This window comes from Pichia membranifaciens, assembly GCF_001661235.1.
Source record: "Pichia membranifaciens NRRL Y-2026 unplaced genomic scaffold PICMEscaffold_2, whole genome shotgun sequence".
Classification (NCBI taxonomy): Eukaryota; Fungi; Ascomycota; class Pichiomycetes; order Pichiales; family Pichiaceae; genus Pichia; species Pichia membranifaciens.
In genome coordinates, this window is record NW_017566983.1 from 1,545,038 (window position 1) to 1,567,694 (window position 22,657).

At 50.4% G+C, this 22,657-nt stretch overlaps 14 protein-coding genes across 14 annotated transcripts; 9 read left to right on the forward strand and 5 right to left on the reverse strand.

Annotated features, from left to right (window-relative positions):
• Positions 1-177: 177 nt before the first annotated feature.
• Positions 178-1,695, forward strand: PICMEDRAFT_10701 (hypothetical protein; the record flags this gene model as incomplete). Its single annotated transcript, XM_019159708.1, has 1 exon — positions 178-1,695. One exon carries the CDS (start codon positions 178-180, stop codon positions 1,693-1,695), a length of 1,518 nt encoding a protein of 505 aa, XP_019018853.1.
• A 112-nt stretch (positions 1,696-1,807) lies between these two features.
• PICMEDRAFT_21011 (hypothetical protein) lies at positions 1,808-3,598 on the reverse strand (the record flags this gene model as incomplete). Its single annotated transcript, XM_019162180.1, has 3 exons — positions 1,808-2,055; positions 2,206-2,602; positions 2,714-3,598. Coding segments are annotated over 3 exons (1,530 nt in total), but the record flags the coding sequence as incomplete, so codon positions are not given.
• An 889-nt stretch (positions 3,599-4,487) lies between these two features.
• Positions 4,488-5,144, reverse strand: PICMEDRAFT_23558 (hypothetical protein; the record flags this gene model as incomplete). Its single annotated transcript, XM_019162312.1, has 1 exon — positions 4,488-5,144. A coding segment is annotated over one exon (657 nt), but the record flags the coding sequence as incomplete, so codon positions are not given.
• A 361-nt stretch (positions 5,145-5,505) lies between these two features.
• On the forward strand, positions 5,506-5,934 carry PICMEDRAFT_71775 (hypothetical protein; the record flags this gene model as incomplete). Its single annotated transcript, XM_019164001.1, has 1 exon — positions 5,506-5,934. One exon carries the CDS (start codon positions 5,506-5,508, stop codon positions 5,932-5,934), a length of 429 nt encoding a protein of 142 aa, XP_019018856.1.
• A 62-nt stretch (positions 5,935-5,996) lies between these two features.
• On the reverse strand, positions 5,997-8,030 carry PICMEDRAFT_25503 (hypothetical protein; the record flags this gene model as incomplete). Its single annotated transcript, XM_019162396.1, has 4 exons — positions 5,997-6,611; positions 6,762-6,974; positions 7,128-7,459; positions 7,832-8,030. Coding segments are annotated over 4 exons (1,359 nt in total), but the record flags the coding sequence as incomplete, so codon positions are not given.
• Positions 8,031-8,389: 359 nt separating this feature from the next.
• PICMEDRAFT_71777 (hypothetical protein) lies at positions 8,390-10,845 on the forward strand (the record flags this gene model as incomplete). The annotated part of the gene is made up of 2 exons (XM_019164002.1): positions 8,390-9,445; positions 9,655-10,845. The coding sequence occupies 2 exons, from the start codon at positions 8,390-8,392 to the stop codon at positions 10,843-10,845; spliced, it is 2,247 nt and encodes a 748-aa protein (XP_019018858.1).
• Positions 10,846-10,912: 67 nt separating this feature from the next.
• PICMEDRAFT_32423 (hypothetical protein) lies at positions 10,913-11,587 on the reverse strand (the record flags this gene model as incomplete). The annotated part of the gene is made up of 1 exon (XM_019162765.1): positions 10,913-11,587. The coding sequence occupies one exon, from the start codon at positions 11,585-11,587 to the stop codon at positions 10,913-10,915; it is 675 nt and encodes a 224-aa protein (XP_019018859.1).
• A 247-nt stretch (positions 11,588-11,834) lies between these two features.
• PICMEDRAFT_71779 (hypothetical protein) lies at positions 11,835-13,283 on the forward strand (the record flags this gene model as incomplete). Its single annotated transcript, XM_019164003.1, has 1 exon — positions 11,835-13,283. The coding sequence occupies one exon, from the start codon at positions 11,835-11,837 to the stop codon at positions 13,281-13,283; it is 1,449 nt and encodes a 482-aa protein (XP_019018860.1).
• A 379-nt stretch (positions 13,284-13,662) lies between these two features.
• Positions 13,663-14,858, forward strand: PICMEDRAFT_15655 (hypothetical protein). Its single transcript, XM_019160909.1, has 2 exons — positions 13,663-13,759; positions 14,300-14,858. The coding sequence occupies exons 1-2, from the start codon at positions 13,711-13,713 to the stop codon at positions 14,692-14,694; spliced, it is 444 nt and encodes a 147-aa protein (XP_019018861.1). The 5' UTR covers positions 13,663-13,710; the 3' UTR covers positions 14,695-14,858.
• Positions 14,859-15,231: 373 nt separating this feature from the next.
• On the forward strand, positions 15,232-15,771 carry PICMEDRAFT_22885 (hypothetical protein; the record flags this gene model as incomplete). The annotated part of the gene is made up of 1 exon (XM_019162283.1): positions 15,232-15,771. A coding segment is annotated over one exon (540 nt), but the record flags the coding sequence as incomplete, so codon positions are not given.
• Positions 15,772-15,885: 114 nt separating this feature from the next.
• PICMEDRAFT_71782 (hypothetical protein) lies at positions 15,886-17,274 on the reverse strand (the record flags this gene model as incomplete). The annotated part of the gene is made up of 1 exon (XM_019164004.1): positions 15,886-17,274. One exon carries the CDS (start codon positions 17,272-17,274, stop codon positions 15,886-15,888), a length of 1,389 nt encoding a protein of 462 aa, XP_019018863.1.
• Positions 17,275-17,567: 293 nt separating this feature from the next.
• PICMEDRAFT_15657 (hypothetical protein) lies at positions 17,568-19,172 on the forward strand. The gene has a single exon (XM_019160910.1). The coding sequence runs from the start codon at positions 17,670-17,672 to the stop codon at positions 18,888-18,890; it is 1,221 nt and encodes a 406-aa protein (XP_019018864.1). The 5' UTR covers positions 17,568-17,669; the 3' UTR covers positions 18,891-19,172.
• A 291-nt stretch (positions 19,173-19,463) lies between these two features.
• On the forward strand, positions 19,464-20,778 carry PICMEDRAFT_15658 (hypothetical protein). The gene has a single exon (XM_019160911.1). The coding sequence runs from the start codon at positions 19,538-19,540 to the stop codon at positions 20,735-20,737; it is 1,200 nt and encodes a 399-aa protein (XP_019018865.1). The 5' UTR covers positions 19,464-19,537; the 3' UTR covers positions 20,738-20,778.
• A 641-nt stretch (positions 20,779-21,419) lies between these two features.
• PICMEDRAFT_71785 (hypothetical protein) lies at positions 21,420-22,619 on the forward strand (the record flags this gene model as incomplete). The annotated part of the gene is made up of 1 exon (XM_019164005.1): positions 21,420-22,619. One exon carries the CDS (start codon positions 21,420-21,422, stop codon positions 22,617-22,619), a length of 1,200 nt encoding a protein of 399 aa, XP_019018866.1.
• Between the last annotated feature and the right edge of the window lie 38 nt (positions 22,620-22,657).

Consider the following 22,657-nt stretch of genomic DNA (forward strand, 5'->3'; position numbering starts at 1 on the left):
ATAAAAGGCCACGTCTTTTTTCATTTTGGTGTTCTTCGCTCCGGCAACATGTTTTCTTCAATATGGGTTCTGCACTCTGGAATGGAAAGAGTTGAGTTTCTCTTCAGCCAGCACCGTTTCCTTGTTTAAGCAAAATTAACTTTGATTCAAGAGGTAGCCATGAGACACCAGCTAACGATGTCTGCAGATGGACTGTGGATTGCCCACTATGCACCCCCCACAGAGACCCTTACCGTTCACAGGCTACCCGCAAAGCAGTCGGCACAATCACACGTTTATTCAATAGAGTCCTTGTCACTCCGGATATCCCCTGTCTCTTCTCTATGCATGCATCCCGAGTTTCCGGTGCTTTTGGGAGTACCGTTGGAAAAGACTGGCTCTTCAATCCCTAGGGGACCGTCTTCATTAGGCTCCTCAGCGCCAAATTCGTTGAAGCCATTGTCGCCATCCAAGACGAGCGATACTGCTCTAACGACCACCAAAACCAAAACCAAAATCCAGCTTACTTTGTTCAGCTTTTACTCTCGGCCTATGGTATTTACACCCCTTATTGTCGAGGTGGAAGCTCCCGCTGATAGGACGCTTTCACCATGGTGTATCAAATACTCACCTTCAGGCAAATATTTGGCTGTTCATGCAAGATCTTTTTCGAATTCCGGCTTAGATACAATCAACCAAATTTATATTTTTGATACCAAGAACAATTATTCTTTAGTCACGTCTACGGACGTAGAAAGTGGCATAGAAGATCTCGATTGGAATCACAAATCTGACACCTTGATAGCTGCAGGATCCCATGGTCAATTGCACCTCTATGAGTTTGACCAGATGAATGACGAGTTACTGCTCAAAAAATCCATGAAACTTTCATCCTCGGCATTGTCTTCGATATGCTACTACGAAGAGATCAATGAAAAGGATGACATCAGCGCAGGGTTGCTGGTTGGAACGAGAGACGGAAATACATTATTCATTGACCCAAGTACAATGTGCTGTACAAACTCAGTGTTATTTGATGTTGAAAGCCCTGTTTTGAAAGTTTCCCTTGGTCCCAATGGCATTGGTATCGTGTCATATCTTTCATGCAATAACGAGCCAGCGTACATTATTCGAATATCTCAGCAGGGTGACGAATATGAGCAAATAGCTGAAATAGACGACATCTTCCCAACATACAATGCAGCAAGTGATAATGCCAATGCGACAACAGGATGTGGAGCCTTGGTAACCAAGTTTGGAATTATGGTATATGTGAAGAAGGATGGCAAAGTATGCTTTGAGACATTGAGTGAACTTTTGTCTAAGAAGGATAAGACTAAGGCTAAGGTAGAAACTGTCACATCGAAAGCAACCAATCCGAAGAAAAGGTCTGCTGACTTGTTCAATAAGATTAAGGATAAAGAGAATTTGGGCACAAGCAGTGGCGTTAGTCTGAAAAAGCAAAAGGACAGTTACGGCAAGTCTCAGCGTGAATATTGGGATTCACGACAAGGCGTCAGAGAGAGGGAAAAAGTTGGCAGAGAAAAGGATGTGGCAGATAGAGGGAGAGACCGAGGAAGAGACCGAGGAAGAGAAAGAGATAGAGATAGAGAAAGAGAGATAGATAGAGACAGAGCCAGGGAGAGGGGTGGCAGGGAAAGTGACAGAGATAGAGAAAGAGACAGCTGGAGATATAAACGTGTTAATCGAAAATGAAAAAAGCGTACATAAAAGTAATTATATAAGAACGAATCTATAATCTTAAGTTTGCCATCTCGTTGACATTCCTCTCGTCGCCTTCCAAGGGGACTGCTAGGCCATAATTGGCAGGAGAGGTGACATTGCTGGCTGAATCGTCATACGTTGGAGGACTCAAGGCACCAACTGCGTGGTAGGTTGGAGGGACTTCATCGTCCCATGCTACACCTAGTCCTGACCTCTCAGAAAGTATAACTTTGAACTGCATCCGCAAGACACGTGCCACACCGGTGGGGATACCTTGCATGTGGTTGCTTACATCTGTCTTATTCCCCGTGGCATACTCTGGGCCTACTCGGTCATCAGGGAAATCTTCCTCTGATAGTGTAGTTCTGGTCCCCGTTTGACCACTTGTATTATCCGAGGTTGAGGAGGAAACTGGACGCATTCGTGATTGTGAGTTCATATTTCCGGTCACAATTGCAGCCGTAGAGTTAGAAGATATTGAGGAGCCTGCATTCCCCGAACGGTGACCATGAGTTTGCTGTTGGTGCTGGCGGGCCTTTGCCGACTGGTTTGCAGAAGCCATGGTGCTCTGCATCATCTCTTCGGCAACGACCAATTCCAGAATCAAGTTATGGGTGACAGATATCCCCAACTCCGGGTCGTCAACATCTATTGAACAGTTGCAGCCAGAGTTAGCGTCTTCGTAAAGCTCGTTGAAGGTGAGGTTACAGGTTTGCGAGTTGATCGAACCCTTGTAAGCGATAGTATTATTTATCCCCATTGAAATAAGGTTCATCAAGGAAACCTCCACCACCAACTCGATTCGTCCACAACCAGAGAAGTCTGATTTCCAGCCGGATTTCAATTCCCCCGCTGAGATGGTTCGTATCTCCTCAACAAAAATGCCTTCCGTTTGTTTCTTTGGGGCAGCAGCTGTAGAGGAGGAATTAGGCATAACGACTTCATCGGGATTTGATAAATGCTGCTGCTGCTGCTGCTGCTGTTGTTGAGAGATCGAAGAGGACAAGACCTGGTCCAATGTATTCGAAGAGCCCAGGTTGGAGCTTATTGGAGACGCAGGGACCGACCAGTTGGAGGCAGAAGGTGCTAGCGGTTGGGAGCCGTGGTTCGAGCCAGAAGTTGACGGAAATAAGTCATCGGTGGGAGGGTTTGCAGGGTCTCTCTCGTTGGTTCTATTTGAGGAGGCGATGCTGCTGTTGTTGTTGTTGAGTCGAGACTTTGGTGTTTCGAAGTAGTAGTTGACGTTGGCGTGTCCTAGGCCTCCGCTGTTTTTGCTGGGCTTGACGGACTTCTTCTGTTTCTTCATTGTTTGGTAGACGGAGGAGAACTTCTCGTTATGCGAGTCGCAGTGGTTGGCTCTGACGCAAACGCACTCTTCCAACCTCCAGTTCAGCTTACGCATGCGCCAGCGGCGCTTCGGAGTGGACACATGGTCCATTCTGATCTCCACGGGGAAGGACGACCGAGGGTACACAACGTTGGGGATGACGGCGGTGGAGGTGACGTCTGTGGGGGGGAAGATTCTCGTGGAGTTGCGGTCCTGCTCCCGCAAGATGGACCGGGAGATCTTGATGGGCTGGGCCAAGTTGATGAGCTGGTCCTTGCCCGTCTTCGGGTCCACGAACGTGGCGAGGCAGATCAACTCGTACTTGATGGACGTGTTGAAGTTCGAGAGAATGGTGGTGGGCGGGATCGAGCCCGGTATCACGTGGCTGAAGGGGCACGAGTGGGAGGAGCCCTTTGCAAACGCCGTCTTCTTCGACAGGATGTCCCAGTGGGCCAGCTCGGTCACCCTTTTCGTGCAGCCGGCGCAGTTCTGCAGCGTGCTGGACTCGGGCACAAACGGCTTGCCGTACTTGACCGTCTGGATGAGGTGCAGGGACACCTTTTTCACAATCACGTAGTCCTGCTTCAGCTGTGCCGCCGAGAGCTGCGACACAGACATCATCGGCTCCAACGACCCGGCGGCATCCTGCGGCGTGCTTGCGGGAGGCCTCTCCGACCTCTCCGGCCTCTCCGGCCTCTCTGCCCGCTCCTTGCCGTCGGGGCTGTCCATGAAGATGTCCAAGATCAGCGTTCCGGAGAAGAAGGCGCCCGACGACGCTGCGGGGCTGCCGAACAGCGTGATGGGCGGCGACTCCACCGCCACCGTGATGAGGATCGGCTGTTTCGCCACCACCTTGTTGCATATCGCCGTGTGGTACTCGTCGACGGAGGAGTTGTTGCTGCTGCCGGACCCGCCAAACGACGGGAAGCCGCCCGTCCGGCTGTTCTTCGGGTCGAACGTCGACGACGGCTGCAGCGGCGACTGAGCAGAGGCGGAGCCTCTGCTCGTCAGCCCGTGGCTGCTGCTGTTGCTGCTGCCCGTGATGGACGATATGAGCTTTGTGAACGAGGGCATGGCGCACAGGCGTGGTTTCAAAGGCACAACAGAGTCACCGGCACGCAAGACGTCTGCACACACCACACAGATAGACTGACGCTGCCCTTGGCCGTCCTTCTGCCACCCGTCCCGCCCGTGTGCTGGCTCATCCCTGTCTTCCGGCCCTCCGTTATCAGAGTGCTGTCAAAAGTGGCGAAGAAAAAAAAAAGTGGCAGGTTGGCTGCTTACGTAACGCACTGCGGTCTTTGTTGTACACAGTCTGGTATACATGTCTGGTGAAGAGGTTGTCAGACGGGGTTGTTCAGTCGGCGTCAGCGTCAGCGGCAGAGGCGTCGACGTCGACGTCCTCCTCGGAAACGTCGACGTCGACCTGCAGCTGCGGCTGCGGCTCGTCGATGCTCTTGAGGAAGAGCGTCTCGCCCGTGAGCACCCGCAGCACCTCTCTGGCACGGACAGCGTAGTCGTAGTCCGGAGGCGTCTCGCTGGCGTGGTCGGGCTGCTTCTTGGGCTTGTCGGGCTTGTCGCCGCTGCTCCCGTTGGCCCCAGCGGGCTTGTCGGGCGTCTCGGCAGCCGCCGCAGCCAGGTCCCGCCTCATCTGGTCCTCCGCCTCGTCCACCATCGTGTTCCACGTCTGCACCACCGCCGCCATGGCATCCGCCACCCGCTGCCTCGACCCGCCCTGCACGCTCTCCAGGTACCGCAGCAGCGCCCCCTCGCAGCTCTCCGGCACGTGTCTGATGTTCTTCACCAGCCAGTTCTGCTTCTGCTTCGAGAACTTCCAGTGCTCCCGGTCCTCGTCAAACTGCCGCAAGTACTGCAGCTGGTCCTTCTCCTCGGCGCTCTGCCTCTGCTTCTGCAGCCGCTCCTGCCTCGGCAGCTTCACCCGCTTCGCCGCCTTCGCCGGCCTGGCCCTGGCCCCGTCCTCCGCCTTCCGCTTCCCCTGCTTCTTGTCCTTTCTCTCCGTCTTGTCCTCTCCCTCCTCTCTCTGCGTCACTATCGCTAGCGGGTCCTTTCCCACCACCGCTTTGACCTTCAAGCCCAGTCTTTTCCATGCCGGCTCTCCCATGTCTGTCCTGCTATCTGCTGTCCAACCACTTTCTCTCCCTTCTCCCCTTCTCCCCTTCTCCCTGCCCCCCACATCCCGGAGTCTTGTAAAGAAGGTGAAAAAAAAAGTTCCCAATGTAGAAACGATGCAAAGAAAAGGCCCTTGCAACAACAATTCTGTCGCGGGCCGCGTTGCCAAAGCTGTTTGGTTTGTTTACTCTGGAGTGTTGAAGTGGAGTTGAAGTGGAGTTGAAGAGGGGTGTTGATGTGGCCGGAAGTGGGTGGCGGTGGAGGGGGCGTTGGAAAGGGCAGACAGTCAGACAGACAGACAGTCAGACAAATAGATAGATAGACAGCCAGACAAAGAAACAGCAATGGCAGACGAACGCACGCTCCAGGACGCATTTGCGCTGTTCGACAAGGCGGCCACAGGCAAGGTGTCGGCAGGGTCGTTGGGCGACCTGCTACGGGCAGTGGGCCAGAACCCGTCGTTGAAGGAGATCTCAGACCTGCAGGACACGCTGGCTGGCAACGAGGTGGACTACGACACGTTCAAGAAGATGGTGAACAGAGAGGGCGGGTTCAAGCAGCTGGGCAAGCCGGAGGACTACATCAAGGCGTTCCAGATCTTCGACAAAAACCTCACCGGGTTCATCGGGGTCGGGGAGCTCAAGTACATCCTCACCACGATCGGCGAAAAGCTGTCCGGGGACGAGGTGGACGAGCTGTTGAAGAACGTGACCATCACGGACGAGAACTCGGTGGACTACGCCGAGTTTGTCAAGAGCATCCTCTCGCAGTAAGTAGCTAGTTTTTTGTAGACACTAGTGTTGGTAATACACACGCGGGCGCAGCGCCCCACCTAGGTCAAGATGGGCAAGAACGTGGCGATGATCATCATCGGAATGCCAAACACGTCCCGCTTCAGCGTCCACGTGCTGTTCGTGCGGATGCTCTCGCCCTTGGGCGTCAGCAACGTGCACTCCGTGATGGTGTCGCCAGACATGTCGCCAAAGGCGATTTTCGAGAAGATCTTGAAGTACTCCACGCAGCTGCGGTCGTCCATGATCTCCACCGCAAACGTCGACTTCCCGAGCAGGTTCTCCTTCGACCACCCGGTCAAGATGCAGAACTCGTCCCCGACATACGCAATCTGCGACGACCGCCGCCACACAAGCGTGGGCGTCCCGCTGATCCCAATGTACCCGTCGTACTCGAGCAACGTCCGCTGGAAACACTGCTCGGCGAAAATGAGGTCGTCCTCCTTCAACTTGATCATCCCGGCAATGAACGACGGCCGGTACTCCGCAATGCTCTTCGACATCTGCACAAGGTCGCTCTTCGGGAACCTCGACTTGAGGTAGAGGTTCAAGTCGTGGTACGGCTTCACGTACGTGAACGGCTGCTTCACCTTGGCGTAGATCTCGCACGGCTCGTGGTACAGCAGCCCGCATCTGCCACCGTTCCCGTCGACAGTGGCCTCGCCGCCAGCGGCGACGCCGTTGCCGGCCTCGTCCCTCTCTGCTGCGTCTTCGTCAGCTTCGCCGGCTTCCTGCTGCAGCAGCTGCTGCTGTTTGCGACGCTCGTCCTCCTCGTTCGTCGTGTCGGTGCCCTCGAGCTCCGGAACAACCACGTCGTCTAGAATCCCGATGCTGAACGAGATCGCACTTCTCCTGTTCCTCTCCCTGAACCGCTTAGGGTGCTCGTTCTTGAACTTGGCAATCTGCTTCACCACCTCGGGGAAGGTGTGTGTTTTGACGCCGTCGATCGTGGACATCGTTCCGATGAAGTACTGGTTGGTGGACGTGTCGCACTGCGGCTTGTCCGGGTATAGGTCCGAGTACTTCAGCTTGCGTTTCCTTCTGCCAGGGCCGCTGCCGTCGTAGCCGTCTTCGTCGCTGTAGCTGTCCTCGCTGGCCTCCTTTTCCTCCCCTTCCTCCTCCAGCTCGGCAGGCTTCTCCACCAGCCGCATCTCAATGGGCTGCAGAGGCTTGACAAAGGGGCTCTTCGGAGCGTCATCCATCCGCATGCTGCTCCTCGACTGGCCCATGCTCATGGGCGAGTTGCCGCTGCTCTGCGCCATCAACGGCTGGTAGTGCAGGTACTCGAAGTCCTCGGACGTCGTGCTCAGAGCCGGACTGACGTACTTCTGCGAGGTCGCCGTGCTGGCGGGGTTGTGGCTGTTCCCGTCGTTCTGGAACATCGTCTGGTCGATGATGTTCCCGAGAATGGCGTACTCCGAGTCTGCGGCGGACGACAGGAAGTTGATCTCGGCCTGGTCGTTGCGGCTCGGGGAGCCGAGCGTGCCGTCGATCGAATCGTACACGGCTTTGCTGTGGCCGTTGTGACTGTTCAGGTGGAGGCCGTGCGACGGCGAGCGTCGGATGAACCCGCTGGACATGGTAGAGAGGTCCATTCGTCGTGCCGGCGGCGTGTCCGGGCTGTTGCTGTTGCTGTGGCTGGCGTTCGAGAGCGCCAGGTAGTTCAGCGACCTCATCAGGCCCTGCGAGTTCACGTGCGCCATGTCCACGTTCGTGCCCACGTTCGTGCCCACGTTCGTGCCCATGTAGCTCGGCACGCTCGGCGGCCGCCCGGACCTCGTCTGCAGCTCCGAACCGGAGGCCATCACCGTCGCCGGCATCGACGCCGACACCGCCATCCTCTGCATGGCGCCGACGTCTTGCTGACCCTCTGGTCCACCGTCCCCCGGCCCCGCAGCCGTCTTCTCCAAACCGTTGCCCCCTAGAAGATACTTCTTCACCTTGCGGGGAGCGTCCACACAGCTGTCCGAGAGCCCCTTCTTCACGCACCGCTGGCATGGCCGGCTGTCGTCGCAGGTGATGTGTGCATTCCGACAATGCACACAGGCCCGGGACACCTTTTTCGCTGGCACCCGCCGGGACTTCTTCCTCCGTTGCCCTCCTTCCGCCTCCGTCATCGCCGTCACCATCTCCTGCGGCGGTTTCTCTATACTGGCCATGTTCTGCCTCTCCTGGCCCCGTTCCGTCTTCTTTCCGTCTCTTTTCCGTCCTTCTGTCGTCCCAGGCCTGACTGGTCCGAAATCATCTTCACGTCCTCCCGCCAGCGGTGCCGCGCGGGTCTTTCTGAGAGGGCTCTGGCGTGTGCCGAAGATTTTTCGACAGTTAAGCTCAGCAGGACAGCTGGAACAGAAGAGAGGAGGGCGGGAGCAGTGGTGGGAAGCAGCCAGCAAGCACGCCGACAGCACACAGCCGACAGAACAAAGACAGACAGACAGACATGGCTTTCTCCAAAGAACAGCAGCAGGCCGCAGTCTCCCAGTGGGAGTCGCTGGCGCCACACATCGAGGACCACGTCAAGGAGCTCAACGAAACGTTGAAGGCCAACACATACGTGGCGGGCACGGGGGTGCACACGGACGCAGACGTGAAGGTGTTCAAGGCTGTCCTGCCATTGGCGACGGCGACGCTGGTGAAGGACGTCGCTGCGAACAGACACATCTTGAGATGGATTGACTTGCTGCAGAACACCGTTCCTGGCCTCAGCGAGTCGAAGCTCGCTCTTGACCTGGACGCAGCACTGCCAAGAGAGATCAAGGAGAAGCCGAAGAAGAAGGAGGCGGAGGGTGCTGCGGTAGCAGCACAGGGCAAGAAGAAGGACGCCGGGGGCGCCGCAGAGGCGGCCGCAGCGGCCGATGCCGCTGTTCCTAAGGGCAAGCCTGTCGACGCCGAGGCCATGGCCAAGGCCAAGGCTGCGAAGGAGGCCAAGAAGGCCGCCAAGGCGAAGCTGAGAGCACAGCAGGAGGCGGAGGCCAAGGCGTCGCAGGCCGGGCCTAGCCCCTCGATGATCGACTTGAGAGTCGGGTACATCGAGAAGGCCGTCAAGCACCCGGACGCGGACGCCTTGTACGTGTCCACGATCCAGATGGGCGACGAGGACGGCCCAAGAACAGTCTGCTCCGGCCTCGTCAAGCACTTCCCGTTGGAGGCCATGCAGCAGAGATACGTCATTGTCGTCGCCAACTTGAAGCCCGTCACCATGAGAGGCATCAAGTCCAGCGCCATGGTTCTCTGCGCCTCCAGCCCAGAGGGCAAGGTTGAGTTTGTCAACCCGCCAGCAGGCAGCCAGCCGGGCGACAAGATCTTCTTCGAGGGCTACGACGGCGTCCCGGAGAAGGTCCTTGCGCCAAAGAAGAAGATCTGGGAAACCGTCCAGCCTCACTTCACCACCATCGACGACTTCACCGCCGTCTACAGGGAGGAAGGCAAGCCCGACGCCAAGCTCGTCAACAAGAACGGCGAGCCATGCAAGTGCTCCACCATCGTCGGCGCCGAGGTCCGCTGATGGGCCCTCCCCCGTGTGTAGCAGCCACCTCTTTCTATAAACTCCACCTAATGTAATAAACTGACAAATTTTGTCACCCTCATTCGTCTACACAGCCTTGAGGGTCCCCCCGGTTTCTACTTCTTTGGGGCCCTTTTCTCTCTCTTTCTGCTGCTGTCAGGGGCCCGTTCGAAGAGTCTGGTGCTCTCCCGTAGGCATAGATCACCGCCGGTATGAAGCTCGTATCCAAGATGACCAACAAGCAGGGCGGCAGCGTCGTGCTCGTGCCCGAAGACGCAGACGACCTGTGGACGCTGTACAACCTCATCTCCAAACACGACGAAGTGTCGCTCAAAACACAGAGAAACGTCAGACCCATAGGCTCTTCCGGAGTGCCCATTCCTGGAGCCCCGGCACAGAAGAAAATTGTGAAGTTGACCCTGGATGTGCTGGACATAGACTTCGTGGCGTCCGAACGGGAGCTAAGAATCAAGGGCAGGACGCTGAACGCACTAGCCGACGTGCCGCTGGGGTCCCACCACACCGCCACGGTGATGCTAAAGGAGTCCGTCAAAGTCCACAAGGACCACTGGGACCAGCACTACGATGACCTGGTGGAGGCGGCATGCTCGTTGGGGTCGAAGGCGGAGGTCGGAGCCATAGTTCTCGAAGAAGGCGTCTCCCACGTGTGTCTTATAACCGACTCGATGACGATACTACGCAACAAGATAGAGAAAAGCATTCCGAAGAAGAGAAGGGGCGACTCCTCAGCCCATGACAAGGCCTTGGACAAGTTCCTGACGAACACCGCCCTGTCGGCGATCAGAAACTTGGACCTGCTCAACTTGAAGGCAATCATCATCGCGTCTCCCGGTACGCTTGCGGCCCAGTTGATGAAGATAATCTACCAGGAGATTGACAAGACGGGAGACAAGGAGCTCATAAGGTGCAAGTCGAAATTCCTCACGGCGTCGAGCAGTACAGGCTTTTTGCAGGGTCTTGAGGAGGTGATGAAGGACCCAACGATCAAGAAGCAGCTTGCAGACACAAAGGTGCAGCGGAATGTCGCATTGTTTGACGAGTTCACGAGACATTTGAACAACGACGACTCCAAGGCCTTCTACGGCGAAAGAGAAGTGGAGAAGGCTGTAGAAATAGGCGGGGCAGTCAAGGTGTTGCTGATAACGGACTCGCTATTCAAGAACGACGACGTCCAGAAGCGGAAACACTACATCGACCTCGTGGAGAAGGTGAAGCACGACGCTGGCGAGGTCTCCGTCTTCTCCAGCTTGCATGACTCGGGCAAGCAGCTCGACCAGTTGACCGGTATTGCCGTCATCCTGAACTACCCTGTTCCCGACATAGAAGACGACGACGATGAGGACGACGACGGCGTCTACGTCTCCGACTAGCCGCAGAGACCCCGGTGGCATATAACCGGCTGTGTATTCATTAGTATGTACAGGTATATAGATAGATTCAAAGCACGCTCCCCTTTTCTCCAGCATACTGTCTCAACCTCTCGCTCAACTTCATCGGCTTGATGCCGAACCACTGGTTCAAGTACCACACGTCGATCCCTCTGATGTACTGCAATGCGTCTTGCGAAAGCCCCAACAGCAGTCCGATCTTCCCTCCTTTGTGGATAAGCTCTCTTGCCTGCACCTTGGACATCTTCCCGAACCAGGCATATGTGAAGCCGGGCAAGCAGGTGGCCACCATGGTATTGGCGAAATCCGCCTGCCCACGGACGTAGTCGAGCATCGCCTCAAGCGAAAACATGATGCCAACAAACCCCCCGACTTTGGCCCCCGTCCGGAACGCCTGGCCCATCGCATTCTTCGTGCAGTAGTATGTCTTACGCTTGTGGTAGAAGAACCAGCCGTTGTATGAGGTGGGTAGTCGGTGGGAGTTGGCAGCAAGATATTTCAATGACGCATCGGTCCATCCACCCAACATCCCACCCAGACCGCCCACTATAGCGCCACCGAGTGTGAAGAGAGTTACTCTTGCCACCGCTGGCAATCCGAGTCTAGAATTGAAGCTCTCCTCGTGTATTTTCTGTATGTCGTCGTAAATCCCCTGTATATGTTCTGCATTTGACTGTGCGTTAAGATTGGTCGTGTCCAAGTCGTCCGGGTTGATAGTCGCCATCGCTTTTGGTGATAACGCTCTGCCGTCTCTCCATTCAATCCAGATAAGCCCTCAATACTATCAAGGGAAGAACGAACCGTCTTGCCAGAGACATGGAAAAATCCTGCGGTTTCCTCTTTGGGACGGCGCTCTGTGGGGAGGTGGCTAAAACAAACATGTCTATCCAATACTGTGCTTACTGTAATGCTCAGCTTTATTCGGTGGAGCTGTAAACATTACCCTCTGACAAGGGCTACAACGATTGAACATGTCTAGACCATCGTCGAGCTCCCCCTTGCTGGATGCAGGAGGTTTGAGAAAGAAGCATTGGACACCGCCGCTTGTCGTGTGCGTATTGATCTGCTGTTTGGCGTCGATTCAGTACGGGTTCCACATGTCTGAGCTCAATGCGCCAGCCAAGTATATCAGATTGTCCTTGGGGATCTCGCAGAGCCAATTGGGGTTTGCCACGGCGATTTTCTCCATCGGAGGGTTGGTTTCCTCTACTTTTGCGTCGTACATTTCCACAAACTACGGTCTAAAGCCGAGCTTTATAGTTACGTCGGTGTGTTACATTCTCGGATCGTTCATCGAGAGCAGGGCTGGTTCCCATTCGAGTCTACTGCTGGGCAGATTTGTGAGTGGGCTCGGAGGCGGGTTGGCCATAGTGTACGTGCCGATCTACGTGAACGACGTGTCGCCGGTCGAGCTACGTGGTATCTTGGGCAGCATGACCCAAATCAGTGTGAACTTCGGCATCTTGCTGGCGCAGGTGTTGGCGATGAGATGGAACTCGGTCGAGTCGTGGAGACGCATCTTGAGCGTCGGGTGGATAATAGCCGGGGTCAACGTCGTCTTGGCTGCCACGTCCTTGGTGGAGTCTCCCAAGTGGCTCGTGATCAGATCCAAGCACGCGGATGAGGCGCTGGGCACCAAGATCTTGGGCAGCCTCAGGGGCTCCACGAGCAGTGCCCAGGACGTGCACAACGAGATCGAGATCTGGAAAGTCGAGAAGCAGGGACATCTGCTGCTGCTTGAGTCCAGCCCGCATTTGAAGAACCTCGGGTTCTGGTGCTACCTCACCGACAAGAACTACTTCAACTCCAAGACCATCGCTACTTTCATGATGATCGGACAGCAGTTTGCCGGCATCAACTCGGTGATCTTCTACGGCGTCGACATCTTGAACAAGGTGTTCCCGCAGTACGCCGTCCTCGCCAACGTGCTGATATCCGTGGGGAACATGGTCATCACCGCGGTCTCGTCCACCTTTTTGGACAGGGTCGGCCGGAAGCCGTTGCTACTGCTCTCCCTCCTATCCATGCTGCTGTCCTTGCTCGTCCTAAGTGCAGGAATACTCACGGACAAGCCGCTCCTCACGGTCGTGTCCATCTTCACATACGTCGGCTCCTTTGCCATAGGCTGCGGCCCCATTCCGTTTTTGATCGTCAGTGAGGTGTCCCAGGTCGAGGTCAAGGACATCGCCCAGAGCTGGGCGACCGACTGCAACTGGGTCAGTGTCTTTGTCGTGGGAACCATGTTCCCCATCTTGAACACACTACTCGGCGGCTGGGTCTACCTCATCTTCGCCGCTGTCTGTGTCCTGTTTGCCGTCTTTGTGCACAACTTTGTTCCCGAAACAAAGGGCTGTGCGACCTACGACGAGGTGTGGGCCGCCACGGGCACAGGTACAGGCGCCGGCGACAGAATCGACTAATCCGACGGGGCCCTGGCCGTTATATATGGTATAGCAGAAACGTCTATCAACCCCAGATATACCCATCCAGATAGGGTACTTCCAAAAGAGGAAGGTCTCAGCCCTCTCATTTCAGTCACGTGCCTACGAAGAGGTTTTTGCTCAATTTTCCGTGCGCCTTTGCGCGAGATAGCCAGCGGCAAGACACCCGCGCACCGCACACAAAGACACTTTTGGAGAGGTTCTCGCGTCGGGGAGGGAAAAGTCCTGGCCAGGAGGAGCCGGAGTGAGACAGGGAGACGGCAGGGAGGGAGAGACACTGTGAGGGGGGCACTAGAGTTTTTTTTCAGTGTGGTGGTGGTTTAACAGATTTGCACAGAGCTGAGCATTTTATCATCTGTACAGAAGATCTTGAACAGGTTAGCTCTCTACACACAACAAGCACACAATGCCTACCAGATTCACTAAAACTAGAAAGCACAGAGGTAACGTTTGCGGTATGTACAGAACAAAGCAAATCAAGATGAAGTATTTATGAAGAAAGGAATTGTCGAAACTGAAAGGCAGACCCAGGGCCATGTGAGGAACGAATGACTGGATAGACACAGCAGCGACCAAGCGGAAAGATCAACTTGTGATGAGAAAGCTGTAACGGTGCTGGATACAGGACGTGCATTTTGTTTGACACAGGAGGGAAATGAAGAAGTCAGTTTGAAACCTCAACTCAAGTGAGAGCAGCAGAACAGGCTCGATGGAGAGGGCCGAAGTGCACCCAGCGCCAAAACAGATGTGTCAAGTTCATGCTGAATGAATAATATGCGTAGGATCGTTCCAGCGAAGCCGCAACACCGTTTGTGCAATGCAAGTCTAGCAGCATCCAGGACACACACAACGCCTTCCACAGAGTGCAAGATGGCCATGGGGTGAGTCCCCAGTGAAAGATCGACAAAACCAGTTTTTTTGCCCAAATAGCGGTCCCTACGGATTCAGTATACTAACATAAAGGTCTCATTTTTTTCTTTTTTATTTTACTACAGCGGGTAAGGGTCGTGTTGGTAAGCACAGAAAGCATCCAGGTGGTAGAGGTATGGCCGGTGGTCAACACCACCACAGAACCAACTTAGACAAATACCACCCAGGTTATTTCGGTAAGGTTGGTATGAGATACTTCCACAAACAAAGAAACCACTTCTGGAAGCCAGTCATCAACTTAGACAAGTTATGGTCTTTAGTTGAAAACAAGGACGAAAAGGTCGCTTCCTCCACCAAGGACGCTGCTATTGTCATCGACACTTTGGCTTCCGGTTACGGTAAGGTCTTGGGTAAGGGTAGACTTCCACAAGTTCCTGTCATTGTCAAGGCTAGATACGTTTCCAAGTTGGCTGAACAAAAGATCAGAGAAGCTGGTGGTGTTGTTGAATTAATCGCTTAAACTCCTTTACTTACAATCTCTCATCTTTTCCATTTTGTAGTTCTTAATCTATAAATAAAATAATATACTAATCGTATACATTTTTAGCTCACTCGTTCTCCTGCTCTTCCTCTCTTTCTTTTGAGAAGAAGGTCAGTGATATAGAAAAACGCTTCCACCTTGCATGTTCTTGCCGTTTCAAGTGTAGGCAGAAGATTTTTCTTAAAGAAACTTTTTTCCATTCGTCTGTCTCCACTATGGCTCTCCCCGTCGAGCTTTTTTTTTTTCCGGATTGGTCACTTTGATAATAGGGGATAAACATCAAAACATCAGATAGGGAAAGTTCCTATCAGAATGAGAATGAATAGTGTTTGCAAAAGATTTTTCAGAGGAAAACGGATACCCGTCATCTTTTCTAGAATGACATCGTCTACGCCTGTACTCTCTGCTGAGACATCGTGGGATCCGGAATCAAGGATTCCTCATGCTGTGCTATTGTACATCAAAACAAACAGCGGTGTGCTATCAACCAAGTCCAAGTACCAGCAACTCAATTTCTTTTTCCAGTTGGTGTCGTTGTTGAAGGAACAGAAGCGTACAGGATGGATCAACATGGGGATTCCTGATCCGGAAACCATTTCAGATCACATGTATCGAATGTCGATAATGACTCTAGTGTTGGACCCAAAGGCATGGCCAGGTCAGGCTCCCGATCTAAACAAATGTTCAAGAATTGCATTGGTCCATGATATTGCAGAGAGTTTGGTGGGTGATATAGTTCCACATGACGAAAAGATAGATAAAGCCGAAAAGAGTAAACGTGAATACAAAGCAATGTTGTACCTCTGTGACATCGTTTCCAAATACTGTCCTGAATCTGCAGATGAGATGAGAGAGCTATGGATCGACTATGAAACACAGAGAAATCTTGAGGCCACTATTGTCAAGGACATCGATAAGCTAGAACTGTTGGTGCAAGCGTTCGAGTACGAAAGAATGCACTCGAGAAGAATGGACGAATTCTATGCATGCAGGAAGGTGATCAAGAATAGCGAGATCCAGCAACTTGCCGATGAGTTGATTGAGCAAAGAGATCAGCTATTGAAAGAGAAAAACCTATGATTCCAAAAAAACACAACATCCTACCAGCAAGCGAAAAGTAATAAATAATTTTATAGACGTGGTCAGCTATATATTGAGGTCGAGCTTGACCTAAGAAATGTAAAATCTGTTTAGCATACTCCATGAATTGTCAAAGCCAAATACTGTTGGCGCAAGAGTGTGCCTTAGTATTAGCATTAAGAGCCCAACTGCAAACTGTAATTGCATTATCAGGGTGCACAACTTTCCTTCATTACGCGGACCAAACCATATAATCACTAGATTGATCAGCGTCAAGTTCGAACTCTTCACAATTTCTCCCTTTTCATTCCTCACGAGTTTAATCAGATACATTTTTTCTAGAAGGTTGAATACTGGTTTCAAGTATGGCCTTAACTGCTTCTTCTTTCCATCAGAACTCTCGGCACTCTCCTCGGAGTCTTCGTACTCGGTGTAAGAGTTGTAAAGCAACCCATCAGACTCGTTGAACTTCGGTAGGCGATGTCTTGGGCAAGGAACTATCCCAAACAACTGAGGAGAAGAGTAGACAAAGTTCAATATTTGGGGCAAGAAAAACAACATCAACGTTTTGGCAAAATGACCAGATATTCCGATGACGGCAAAAACCATGCCTGAGAAATAGCACCAGGTATCGCCAACAAAAACTTTGGCCGGAAACTTGTTGTACTTGTAAAGTGCCAAAGAGATACCCAGGAATGGTATTAAGAAGCAAAGCGAAAACATGTGGACTTCAAAGGCCGACTGGATGAGGTGATCTTCCAAGAAGTAGCCGACAATGTAATAGAGGTCGTTTATCACCAAGAGAACGGCAATGACCAACGTTTGTCCCACCTCCAAGCCGTTGATTCCGGCAAGAATGTTGATCGAGTTGGGGCAGAAAATCGACACCGCAGCCATGTAAAAGTAGTACAGCACCCCTAAGTCCACCGAGGTCGAGAGCTGGAACGCATTGGATATGAACTTGGGCAAAAGAATCGACGTCTGGTTGAACTCAAAATGGTAGACAATCAATAGGGGGATCGACGCAATCGCAGGTAGGAAGAACTTGTGTCTCCACCGTATGTCGAACAAGTCATCCATCAACCCCAACAAAATCATCGACTCGAGCGAGAGCAGCGAACTCAAGTACGACGATAGTTTTGAGTGTGAGAACGCCGATGCATCGGCCTCTCCGCCTCCGCCGTTGTTTCCCTTCCTGGCAAAGAGGAAGGGGATATAGAAGAACATCACTAGCAGGTAAACGAGCGCAGGAATCACCCCAATCGTTTCTGGTATGATAGGCCGTCCAACCTTGGACATGTCCTTCCCGAAGATCCCCCGCTTGATGAACACCGCACCCACTTTGGGTATCAGATAGTCAACGCACGTGTAACCGAAGATAGAGAACCCCAATGCGGACTGAATTGGTTGTAGTGGCGTCTGTAAGCCAACCAGAACCGCTGAAATCAGCAGTGATGCTGCACTAGTTGTCTTGTTCATTGCAATCGCTCTACCTGGCCCCAACCGAGTAGTTAATCCCAAGAATCACCAAAAAAACGGAGAGACCGTGCAACCTGCCACGTCAAAACAACGGAAAAACCGTCAATTCATGTCCGGAGATTAAAAACTCCTGGAGACACAACACAGATATTTGTCGCGGCAAAAAAAACGTCCTGGGAAGCCCCTTGCGGTGTACGGGTGGGATTTGAAGGTTCTTCTCGAGCGGGGAAAAATCGCAGAGAGCACAACAGCCAGAGGAAAAAGCGGAAGGAAGCACAACCAATCGCAGCCAATACAGATGAAGCTTGGAGAGAAAGAAGAAAGTAGGACAGCCCCAAGCGGACAAGTCATCACAGCACCTCTCTCACCACACATAAACGCATCCACAAAACGCCATGCTGTCCATGAACAAGTCCAAGCTTGCGTTCAATGCAACTAGATCGATTGCACAAATCAACCAATCGAGAAATATCTACCGCTTCCCACTGGAAAGTGACATCAACATCACCAAGACCGGTAAAACCAAGATTGCACACGGTTTGGGTGGACGTCACTCTCGTACCGGATACCAGGTGTCGGTTTTCGGGGGTACAGGTTTCTTGGGTAAGATATTGACGTCCAAGCTGGCCAAACACGGTACCATCACCATTGCGCCATTCAGGAACGGTAGATCCAAAAGACACTTGAAGGTTTGCGGCGACTTGGGTGTTGTCAACTTCCACGAGTTTGACATCAGAAACTTGAAGTCAATCGAAGAGTCTGTCGCTCATTCCGACGTCGTTGTCAACTTGTTGGGTTCTTCCACAAACACCAAGAACTTCTCGATGGCCGACGCTAACATCGAAGGTTCTAACAGAATTGCCAAGATCTCCAAGGATTTTGGGGTCGACAGATTTGTGCAAGTCTCCTCTTATAACGCAGACCCTAACTCTCCTTCCGAGTTCTTTGCAACCAAGGGTATTGCAGAAGAGGTGGTCAAGCAGCATTACCCTGATGCCACTATTGTCAGACCTGCTCCAATGTACGGTAGAAACTCCAAGTTCCTTAATGACATGTTGTCCATCAAGGTTTTCGGTGGTAACATCATCTACAGACAAGAAGTTTACCCAACCCATGTTGAACAAGTTGCTCAGGCTCTTGAGAAAATAGTTTACGATGACTCAACTGCAGGAAAGACCTACGAACTCTATGGTAACGAAAGATACTCCAGAGTTGAACTTAGAGAAATGCTGAAATACATGATCCACTTGAACCAATACGGTTTCTTCCCAGCTGCCTCTGGTTACGACATGCCAGCCCCAGAGTTTCTTGTCAAGATCTGGTGTCTATTAAACGGAAAATTGAACCCTTCTTTGGAAGCTTTCGATTACGATACCTACAGACGTTCAACTCTTCACCAAAAAATTGACCCTTCTGCTTTGACTTACAAAGATTTGGGCATTGTTAGCGATGAATTAGCAGACTGGTTGTACAAATATGTCAAGCCTCATATTATTGCTTCTTCTCAAGCCAAGAACAGAACCGTTTACGGTAAAGAGGAAGTTTTGAAATTGAGAGATTACGTGAACTCGCCAAAGAACTACCTAGACTTGTTTGGTTACGGCTCCAAAAACTAATCTTCGAAGATGAACGAAACTAAAACCAAAGTTTCGCAACCCCACCCCCTACATTATTCACTTCTAATCTCATTTCACCACCCATTGCGGTATTTTTTAGGTTCCAGTATCTCTGATACGCTTACTCATTCACTCAAAACCTTAATCACATAAATGATTGTTTTGTTTATTCTTCTCAATATATAGCTAATGCTCATATCTTATGTTTCCTATTTTATACTCACTTTATTTATTTATAGTTTTCAACTGCACTATTGAACGCTGCATACTTTTACTGATTGGGTTGTGTTTCTATTAGTTCTGGAATATTCCAAACCAAATCATATCGTTGGTCAGTAAGATATTCGGATATAACCAACATGCGTACCACATGGCAAAGGATCTCCCATACACGTTGGAAAAATAAACAGCTTACTAATTCTTCCTCGGAGTGCTCGCCATTTTTTCGGAATTTAGAGTAGAGATATATTTCCGATCAGATTAGTCGGATGAACTTGCTATCCTTACGAAGTATCTGGAGCACACCAGCATGTTATAAATAAGACTAGCTTAATTTATCAGTTACGGCAATGGAAGTAGATCAATTGCAAAACAGCTGGTGGCTTGGAAAAGCAAAACAAGTCACTAGAGAGTAAAACAAACAAAACATGTCATCCTTAGCCACTTCTAACCTTTTTAAACCAATCCAAGTTGGGGACGTTATCCTCAAAACAAGATTGGCACACGCTCCCACTACAAGAATCAGAGCTTCCAAAGATGGTGTTGCAACCGATTCCATGTTAGAGTATTACTCGGAGAGGGCTAAAAACAATGGTGGGTTAATTGTGTTTGAAGGAACTTCACCGAGAAGAGATTTTGGCTGCATCACAAATCAGCCAATTTTGGAAACAAAGCAACAAGTTGAAGCGCAGAAGAAGATAGTTGATGCCATTCATAGCAACGGCTCATATGTTACTTCCCAGTTAGCTCATTACGGTAGAGTTTTATCTCCTCAACTTGCAAAGTTGTTCAACATACCCTTTGTTGGACCTTCTGCGATCTATCTCGACGAAGCAAGTGAAAAAGCCGCAAAAGAGGAAGGCGTTGAGCTGAAAGAGTTATCAAAAGACGAAATTAAGAATATTGTCAAAGAATTTGCAAATGGTGCCAAGAGAGCAATAAACGAAGCTGGTTTTGACTTCGTGGAAGTTCATGGTGCTTATATGTACTTACTTGATCAGTTCATCCAAACCTCTGCTAACCAAAGAACAGATGAGTATGGTGGGTCAATCGAAAATAGGGCAAGGCTCTTGCTAGAAGTTATTGATGCTTGTATTGAAGCAGTTGGGGCAAAGCATGTGGCCGTCAGACTTTCTCCATACATGGAGTACCAGGGTGGTTTAGGGAAGGACTCAGAGATTAACCCTATTGTCATTTGGGGTTACATTTTGAGCGAATTACAGAACCGTGCAGACAAAGGTAACGAGTTAGCCTATATTTCCATTGTTGAACCTCGGGCCCAAGCTGATAAGGAAGCCGATGAAACTTACTTTAAGATTGATTTTTCGTGGCCACGCTTGCTCTGGAAGGGGGTTTTGTTAAGAACAGGTGCATTCCTCGATCTGGAAAATCAGGAAAAGTTTGAACGTAGTATCAATGGTGACGACAAACTGCTCATTGGTGTTTCCCGTTACTATACTTCAAACCCTGATCTTGCAAATAGACTGAAAGAAGGCTTCCCATTGACTCCATATGATAGAAACACTCTTTACAAAGCATTTTCAAATGATGGGTATTTGAATTTCCAAGCCTATGGTAAGGAGCAAGATCACACGAAGGATGACGTTGAGCCAAAGCCATTGGCCTAATATTCAAATTTGTATAAGTTGTGCAATTATTTTAACAGCCGATTAGAGAAAGTAATTTTACTCGTAAATATTTAGTCTCGTAAACCTGCAGAGCGACCTTATAGACTGCTACCATTGCGTTATGAAACCGATAAACCCTACGATGCAGAAGTTGAGCCACGGGTTTATAATCTAAGCACTCTGCTTCATACCTGTTTTTATTGACTCCCAATCAGCTTGTGGAAATACAAAAGGTGATTTTTTTCAATTCAACAAACAGTTGACTTGAAAAAAAATGGGGTTGCCTTTTTATCAACAAAATTTAATCAATCAACATGCTGTTGTGTAAAAATATACAATGAAATCTTATTTTCTACTGAGATTACAAATAGTATTTCTCTATAGCGACTTTTTATTAACATAAATGCATGTGTTTGGTGTGGCTTGATAATAAACTACGTCAAAGCTTACTAATTCCACCCTCAAATGGTTCGCTATTTTTCGGAATTTAGAGTAGAGATATATTTCCGATCAGATCAGTCGGATGAACTTGCTATCCTTACGAAGTGTCTGGAGCACACCAGCATGTTATAAATAAGGCTAGCTTAATCCATCAGTTACGGCAATGGAAGTAGATCAATTGCAAAACAGCTGGTGGCTTGGAAAAGCAAAACAAGTCATTAGAGAGTAAAACAAACAAAACATGTCATCCTTAGCCAATTCTAACCTTTTTAAACCAATCCAAGTTGGGGACGTTGTCCTCAAAACAAGATTGGCATACGCTCCAAGTACAAGATTAAGAGCTTCCAAAGATGGTGTTGCAACCGATTCCATGTTAGAGTATTACTCGGAGAGGGCTAAAAACAATGGTGGGTTAATTGTGTTTGAAGGGACTTCACCGAGAAGAGATTTTGGTTGCTTCCCAAATCAGCCAATTTTGGAAACAAAGCAACAAGTTGAAGCGCAGAAGAAGATAGTTGATGCCATTCATAGCAATGGCTCATATGCAGCATCTCAATTGTTGCATTTTGGCAGAGCTGTGTCACCTCAACTTGCAAAGTTATTCAATATACCCTTTGTTGGACCTTCTGCAATCTATATCGACGAAGCAAATAAGGAGGCAGCAAAAGTGGAAGGCGTTGAGTTGAAAGAATTGTCAAAGGACGAAATTAAGGATATTGTCAAAGAATTTGCAGATAGTGCCAAGAGAGCAGTAAACGAAGCTGGTTTTGACTTCGTGGAAGTTCATGGTGCTCATATGTTTTTGATTGATCAGTTCATCCAAACCTCTGCTAACCAAAGAACAGATGAGTATGGCGGATCAATTGAAAATAGATCAAGATTTTTGCTAGAAGTTATTGATGCTTGTATTGAAGCAGTTGGAGCAAAGCATGTGGCTGTTAGGCTTTCTCCTTATGCCGAGATTCAAGGAGGTCTGGGAAAGAACTCTGAAGTCAATCCTATTGTCATTTGGGGTTACATTTTGAGTGAAATACAAAATCGGGCTGACAAAGGAGATGAACTAGCGTATATATCGGTTGTTGAGCCTAGAATCCAAGGTGACAACGAAGGGGATGAAAAGGACAGCAAAATTAATTTTTCATGGCCTCGTTTGCTTTGGAAGGGTATTCTTTTCAGAGCAGGTGCATTCCTTGATCCAGATCATCTGGAGAAGCTTGCAAAGAACATTGATGGTGATGATAAACTTATCATTGGTATTTCTCGTTACTACACCTCAAACCCAGATCTTTCCGATAGACTAAAAAGGGGTCTGCCACTAACACACTATGATCGGAGCAAGTTCTACAATGCATTTTCAAACGATGGCTACTTGAACTTCCAACCTTATGGAAAGGAAGAAGTTCATACAAAAGATGATGTCGAACCTAAACCTTTGGCCTAATTTTTTATATTATTAAGGGATGTATTTTTTTTTGATAA